This window comes from Geospiza fortis, unplaced genomic scaffold (assembly GCF_000277835.1).
Source record: "Geospiza fortis unplaced genomic scaffold, GeoFor_1.0 scaffold319, whole genome shotgun sequence".
NCBI classification, from domain to species: domain Eukaryota; kingdom Metazoa; phylum Chordata; class Aves; order Passeriformes; family Thraupidae; genus Geospiza; species Geospiza fortis.
In genome coordinates this window covers 463370-471519 of record NW_005054576.1, presented here as the reverse complement: position 1 = coordinate 471519, position 8150 = coordinate 463370, and the positions used below count along the sequence as shown (strand labels likewise).

The following is an 8150-nucleotide window of genomic DNA, read 5'->3' as shown; positions in this document are numbered from 1 at the left end:
AGATGAAAAGCCAAATAGAAAATGTGCTGGCTGTTCGCAGGGGTTTTAGGATCAGGGAAGAGACGAGAATGTGGACTCTGTGTTTCAGAAAGCTTAATTTATGATTTTATAATATATATTACATTAAAACTATACTAAAAGAATAAAAGATTTCATCAAAAAGCTAGCTAAAAATAAAAAAAAAGTAATAATAAAAGTTTGTGACTGACTGAGACAGTCTGGACAGCTGGACTGTGATTGGCCATTAATTAAAAACAACCACATGATACCAATCACAGATCCACCTCTTGCAGTCCACAGCAACAAATAATTATTATTTACATTTTGTTCTTGAGGCTTCTCAGCTTCTCAAGAGGAAAAAAAAATCTTAAAAAAAAAGATTTTTCAAAAAAATATCATAACTACAAGAAAAAAGCTCCCTGTCTTTTTGGGCACAGTGAATTAAGGAATATTCCCTTTTTTAAAACCCCTGTTTTTCATAGAACTTTCAATTCTAATGATGATTAGCAGGGTGTTAAGGGAAAACCGAAGGAGAACCTGGGGATTTGGGATTTAGAAATGTTCCCTGGGAATAAAATCAAAGATGTACCAGAGGGGGACAGAGGAGGTTCTGCCTGTCCCCTCCTCACCCTTGGCTTGAAACAAAAGGTTTGAAACCCCTTGAGATTGAAGATTTTCCCTGTCGCACGAAGGGGGAAAACTTCTGCTCCCCACCCCTGATCGCAGCCGCATCCTCTGCTCGTTCAAACAATCCCTGATCGCCAATTTGCGCTGATGAATTTCTGTGTGAGCCCCGGGGAGGGGGGAGTAGCTGGCTCAGTCTCTTCCACGTCAAGAGATTAAGTGAAGCAGTCAAAACAAATCCAGCTTCACTTCCCAGCCGACGGAAGGGCTGCTCCTTATTAACCCTTCCCGCCCTGCCAGCGGGGGAATTAATCCCTTCCATCCTCCTCAGCCTGCTTTAAATTCCGTTTAAACCTGTGCCACAGCACCGGCTGGTTTTTATTATTATGGGTAAATTTATAGTTTATATATATAGAAATAGATCTATTTATTATTATGGGTAAATTTATAGTTTATATATACAGAAATAGATCTATTTATTGTTATGGGTAAATGTATAGTTTATATATAGAGAAATATATATTTATTATTATGGGTAAATTTATAGTTTATATATACAGAAATAGATCTATTTATTATTATGGGTAAATTGACAGTTTATATATATAGAAATATGTATATTTATTATTATGGGTAAATTTCTAGTTTAATGTCCAGTGTCCCTTCTTTTCCCTGTCAGAATGAAATTAGGAACAGAATTCAAAAGGCAGATTAGAAACGCAGATTATTTTTTTTCCCTCTGCTTCCTCCCCACCCCAAATCTTTGCTCCAATGGATTTCCTCCCCACCCAGCAGCAGCAGCCAAGGGGTTAAATTGGCACGGTTTGTCTCTATTCCAGCATGAACGAGTCCCCATCCCACATTTGGCTGCTTCCTGCACGGATCCTGCCCTTGGATGGATTTCAGCCGCCCAACCAGTCGGACTGGATTCCCCTGGCTTCTCCTCTTCCCTCTGCCCGCAGCCTTTCCCCTCTCGGGGCCTTCCCCAGAACAATGTCACCGCGGGGATCGGGTGACATCAGCCCGCGCTGGGTCCGTGTTGTGAAAAATGTGTGGATTTTATGTTTGGATTTTCGCAAATATTCAAATGAATATTACATGTGTTGTGTTAGAAAGTAATGCTGGATTCATTCTCTTAAGCTGTGTGGTGAAGAGAGTTTTGGGGTATAACAAAATGTTAAAATAGAAACGATGCTCAGTTCCACAGAGAGGTGACACAAGGAGAAACGAGAGGTTAAATCACAGAATCACAGAATTATTTGGGTTGGAAAAGACCTCCAAGACCATCAAATCCCACCTGTGACTGGTCCCCACCTTGTCACCAGCCCAGAGCACCGAGTGCCACATCCAGTCCTTCCTTGGGGACTCCAAACCTCCCTGATCAGCCCCACCACACGGTGGGGATCAGTCACAGGTGGGACTTGGTGGTCTTGGAGGTCTTTTAGAACCTAAATAATTCTGTGATTTACCCTCTTGTTGGTCCTTGTGTCACCTCTCTGATCAGCCCCACCACCCTGGAGGAGCATCCCTCACCTGGGACAGAGACGTGACACAAGGACCAACAAGAGGTTAAATCACAGAATTATTTAGGTTCTAAAAGACCTCCAAGACCACCAAGTCCCACCTGTGACTGATCCCCACCGTGTGGTGGGGCTGATCAGGGAGGTTTGGAGTCCCCAGGGAAGGACTGGATGTGGCACTCAGTGCTCTGGGCTGGTGACAAGGTGGGGACCAGTCACAGGTAGGACTTGGTGGCCTTGGAGATCTTTTAGAACCCAAATAATTCTGTGATTCTGTGATTTAACCTCTCGTTTGTCCTTGTGTCACCTCTCTGTGTGGAACTGAGCCCTCCCGGGTGAGGGACGCTCCTCCAGGGTGGTGGGGCTGATCGGAGAGGTGACACAAGGACAAACGAGAGGTTAAATCACAGAATCACAGAATTATTTGGGTTCTAAAAGATCTCCAAGACCACCAAGTCCCACCTGTGACTGGTCCCCACCTTGTCACCAGCCCAGAGCACCGAATGTCACATCCAGGCCTTCCCCGGGGACTCCAAACCTCCCTGACCACCCTTTCCATGGAGAAATTCCTCCTGCTGTCCAGCCTGGCACAGCTTGAGGCTGTTTCCTCTTGTCCTGTCCTTTATTCCCTGCAAAAAGGGAAGAAAGGATTTTTCCTGCCTGGCTGCACCCTCCTGTGAGGAGCACAGAAACAGAAATTCAATCCCTTCAGGTCACCTCATTCCTTGTTCCTCCACCTGTGTTTTATGCACCACAATGCCCTGGGAGAGACATCAAAGATGTCCTGTGGCACCAAAAAAAAATAACAAAATGAAAATTAAAATCCCTGGGTGCATGCAAGGATTAAATAAACAAATAAATAAACATCTCAAGTTTAACCCAAACTTTATTTGGAAAACCAAATAAAGCTGTTCCGGCAGGGAATTCTCTGGATTTTGCTTGTGTCTAAATTGTGTCTCCATAATTGCAATGTGAGCCCAGGATCAGATCACTCCCTTCCTCTTTTTTGACTTCTCCTGTGTCTGATTAAAATAAGTTTTTACACCTCTTCTCCATCTTCTTCCACACTTTCTGGACCTGGTCGCTCCTCTGATTTGTTCCCAGCTTTCCCAAAATGCAAGGAGCAGAACTGGCAGTGACTCTGCCTTTGGAATATTTCCCTTTATTTAAAACTCTCAGCCCATATTCAGTTTGTGATCCACCCTCACTCCCAGTGATTTTTTCTGCAGAGCTGCTGCATCCTCAGATTCTCCCAAATGTGAAATTTTTGGTGTCACTCTTTCATGCAGCACTTTTCCTTCCCCCTCATCCAGCTGCAGACCTTTCCAGCCTGATTTTTAAACCCCCTAAAAAATTCTAAAATTCAGGAAAACCCCTAAAATTCTAAAATTCAGGAAACCCCTGAAAATTTTTAAACCCCCCCCAAAAAAATTCTAAAATTCAGGAAACCCCTCCAAGCCTGGCATTGTCTGCAGATAGAATCTGGGGATCACCAAGGTTGGGAAAGCTCTCGGATCATCGAATCCAACCATTAAATGAGCATTTCTTTTCTGTTCCATCACCTGGATATCCCTAAAAATGCTTGACAGGAGTTGGGACAGGTTTGAACCTTCCAGTTTGAGAATCAATCCTTTGCAGCTGCCCTGAGTGTGATCCCAGCCAGGAAATCCCAGCTCCAGCAGCTCCATTTAGAGATTTGAAATTTTGAATTCCATTTAGAAATTTTGAATTCCATTTGAAATTTTGAATTCCATTTGAAATTTCCCAATTTCGCTTGGAGAAGGTCATGGGAGCCAAGGTGGAAAATCCAGCCGGGAGCTTTCTGAGATTTCTCCCTTTCCCAGATGGTTCAGCACTTGTGAGAGTGGTTGGAGGAAGGATTTTCCCTGATTTTGGCGTTTTTAAACATCCAGCAATTTCCAAGAGATGGGTTTTGTGTTTTCCACTGGCTGCCTGTCCCATTAAAAGCTGATTTTTGAACAATAATCACTCAATTATTTCATTTCCCTGAAATTCCTTATTATCAAAACATGACAAATTACGGGAAGATTATTTCCTACAAAGACAAATAATCCTTAAAATCAAAATATTTGCCTGTAAAGACCACCTGAGATGCAAAAAATAAATCCCACAAGTGACTTATTGAGCACAAAGAATAATCAGTTCCAACCCAAACCAATCTCTGTGTGCCCTTGGTAGATAAAATGTCGTTTATTGCTGATTTCAAAGACCCTCCAGCGGGCCATGGAAGCATCTGAACATCCAGCATCTCCTCTGAAGACATCACAGACCTTTCCTGGGGTTTTTTAATCTCGTTTCAGCTCATTCCAAGGATGGAATCTGATTTCCCAGCTTCAACGCTTACGGGATGTGGGAACTGAGGGAGCTGACACCTTTACTCTCCTCAAAAGCAGAGCAGTCGCATCGGGGAAAGCCAATCCCTTTTTCCAAAGAGGAGAAATTTTACATTCCCACGAGATAAACTCCTGATCACCTCCAAAATCTGCCTGTAGCAAGTATTTGTTTAAAGAGAAAATTTACCCATTTTCCAAGCAGGGCTCTTCTTTCTTCAAATACCTATAAAACACCAAAAAAAAAAAAAAAGAAAATTGAGTATTTAGAGGGGACTCAGTACGTGCTGAGGAAAATCCAGCTTGAAAAACACAAAATATCAATGGAATCACTGAATGGATGATTTTGGAAAAAAAAAAATTATGGAGATCCTTTAATCCAAACTCCCTGATAGGATCAGCTAAAGGAGTGATCTTGAGTTTTGGGTATTTTATTGGATGGAGATTCCAGAATCTCCCTAAACATCACGTTCTCCAATTCCTTAATCATTCCCAAACCCCTGTGCTGGATTTATTCCATAAATCCAGTTGTATTGATTTGGATATTTCCATATTTTATATGGATTTATTCCCTAAATACATTTTTATTTATTTGGATAATTCCATATTTTTTATGGATTTATTCCATAAATCCATTTTTATTGATTTGGATATTTCCATATTTTATATGGATTTATTCCATAAATCCATTTTTAAAATTTGGATATTTCCATATTTTATATGGATTTATTCCATAAATCCATTTTTATTGATTTGGATATTTCCATATTTTATATTGATTTATTCAATTTTTATTGATTTGGATATGTCCATATTTTATATGGATTTATTCCATAAACCCATTTTTTTATTTGGATAATTCCATATTTTATATGGATTTATTCCATAAACCCATTTTTACTGATTGGATTATTTCCATATTTTATATTGATTTATTCAATTTTTATTGATTTGGATATGTCCATATTTTATATGGATTTATTCCATAAATCCATTTTTAAAATTTGGATATTTCCATATTTTATATGGATTTATTCCATAAATCCATTTTTATTGATTTGGATATTTCCATATTTTATATTGATTTATTCAATTTTTATTGATTTGGATATGTCCATATTTTATATGGATTTATTCCATAAATCCATTTTTAAAATTTGGATATTTCCATATTTTATATGGATTTATTCCATAAATCCATTTTTATTGATTTGGATATTTCCATATTTTATATTGATTTATTCAATTTTTATTGATTTGGATATGTCCATATTTTATATGGATTTATTCCATAAATCCATTTTTAAAATTTGGATATTTCCATATTTTATATGGATTTATTCCATAAATCCATTTTTATTGATTTGGATATTTCCATATTTTATATTGATTTATTCAATTTTTATTGATTTGGATATGTCCATATTTTATATGGATTTATTCCATAAATCCATTTTTAAAATTTGGATCCTGAAATTGACTCTGAGGTCTCATTTGAGCCTTCCCTTCTCCAGGTGAGCACCCAAAGCTCCTGGAAGAGTCCCTAGAAGGGCTCTGAGGGTCTTTCTTTTCTTGAGGTGAACATTCCCAGCTCCTGGAAGGACTCTGAGGGTCTAGATGAACACCCCAAACTCCTGGAAGGGCTCTGAGGGTCATTCTCATCTCCAGGTGAACATTCCCAGCTCCTGGAAGGGCTCTGAGTGTCCTTTTCTCCAGGTGAACATTCCCAGCTCCTGGAATGGACTCTGAGGGTCTAGATGAACACCCAAAGCTTCTGGAAGGGCTCTGAGGGTCGTTCACGTCTCCAGGTGAACATTTCCAGCTCCTGGAAGGGGCTCTGAGCTCTCCCTGGATCGTTCTCTTCTCTGGCCGAACCCCCCAAACTCTCCCAACCTGGATCCATGGGAATTCTTCTCTCCTGGCCACGCAGTGATGGGACGTGCCCCAGAAGCTGATCTTCCCACCTCGTTAATTCAGAAATTCCATAAATCCCGACTTGAGTGCCTGAAATCCTGCAGGATCCAATCCCAACCCATCAAAACCTTCAGGAGCAGCCTTTGTTCCCCGGCCACTTTGCAGCGACAGCTCCCGCCGAGGACGATCCGGATCCAAATCCAGAGGAGGATTTCTGATCTTGACCTTTATCCAGAGGGAGCCGGACCCCAAAGCACCAACACGTGGCTCCCCCGCCGCCACGGCCCCGCCTTCAGTGGTGACCTGGCAAGGGAGGGAATGCTGGAAGCGATTTTTCCAGCAGACAGATCAAAGAGGAGGAGGGGGAAAGCCAGGCTTATAAAACGGTGATTAAGCGGGAAAAGGCGCTGGGTCATTATCAACAGCAGACGGGCTCTTGCTCGGAGGTGGTTCCTGCAGAGAGGAACATTATCAGTGCTGGTGTCTGCTGCAGCTCCAGCTCTGTCTCTCCCAGCAGGAGAGTCTCTGTTGAGGGCTGGAAAATGACATTTCTTTTATTTGCGCCTTGACAGTTATTACTGGCTTTATTTGCGTTGGAAAAACCCGAAAAAAACCCCAACAAACCTCACGAGCTGAATTTGGAAAAAAAGGATTTGCCCCAAGGAAGTGATGAGTAGTCAGAGATGTGAGATTTGGGTTGGAGGAGTCCGGGGAGGAGGGAGCTGTTTATGGTCTTTGATCAAAGGCAGATGGCGGATTTGCTTGCAGCGTTCTTGGAGACACATCTGAGCTGAGGCTCTCCCAAAGTCCTGCCTCTCCAGGCACCTGGGAGCGCTAATTAGCAACAGAATGGCCCAAATCTGGTGTAGTAATCAAGGCCATGTCCTCTCCTCCAAGGAGCTACACCCATGGAGTGCTCCAGTGACGAGCTCTCTGGTGTCGAGATGACCCTGAGGTGTTGGAAAGTCTCCTTTTCCCAGCCCCGAGACTGGAGAAGGCAGAATTCCTTGGCTCTGGTTCTCAAAGTTGTTTATTTTTTCTTATCTAATATATTCTTTCTCTGACCTGCTGAGATCTGTCTGGCAGGATGGTTCATGGCAAACTGACCGCGCTTGTGTTAGCTTTTTATACTGAAGTGTTATCTTTTTATACTAAAAACCACGTGTACTTTATTTACAATAATTTTCCAATACCTATCGCCTATGTTAGACAGTGAGCTTCTACTCTAAACCAATCCAGAAGTGCCACCATCACAGCAGAAGATGGACAACAAGGAGAAGAGAGAGAAAAACAGGACACACCCAGATTCCTCCATCTTGCCTCTTGAACCCCCATTCTAAAAACCCCAAAATTCTACTTTTTCACCCCGCGACAAATTCACTGTCATTCTACTCAAACCCTTATGGCTTGTAACTCTTCACACAAAGTTGGTAATTGTTTTTTCCAAGCGTTAAAATCAAAATCACAGGTGTCTGACTCCGTGCCAAGGTCTCTGAGTCCCCTGCCAGGGTCTCGAGTCCTCCAGGGCAGCCAGAGCAGCGTCCTGGGTTCCGACACTGCAGGATGATTTTGGGATCTGCTGCCTCACATCCACGGCTTCAGGGGGTTTAGAGATGCTCAAGTGGCTGCAAAATCCCTCCATCCTTCGCTGCAAATGCCACCGGGGGCTCTTCTGCCTCAGACCTCAATTCCTGCCCAAATCCTCTCCCAAATTCCCAGGATGGAGACTGCAGGGAGCTCC

The 8150-nt window shown here is 42.1% G+C and overlaps 1 protein-coding gene across 1 annotated transcript in view; it reads right to left on the bottom strand.

Annotated features, from left to right (window-relative positions):
• The window catches only part of FBXO16 (F-box protein 16), a 31128-nt gene that overhangs the window by 12680 nt on the left and 10298 nt on the right, over nucleotides 1-8150 (bottom strand). Inside the window, exon 3 of the mRNA XM_005429788.2 lies at nucleotides 4686-4721. Coding sequence (XP_005429845.1) covers nucleotides 4686-4721 — 36 coding nt within the window. The remainder of the gene's footprint in view (nucleotides 1-4685; nucleotides 4722-8150) is intronic.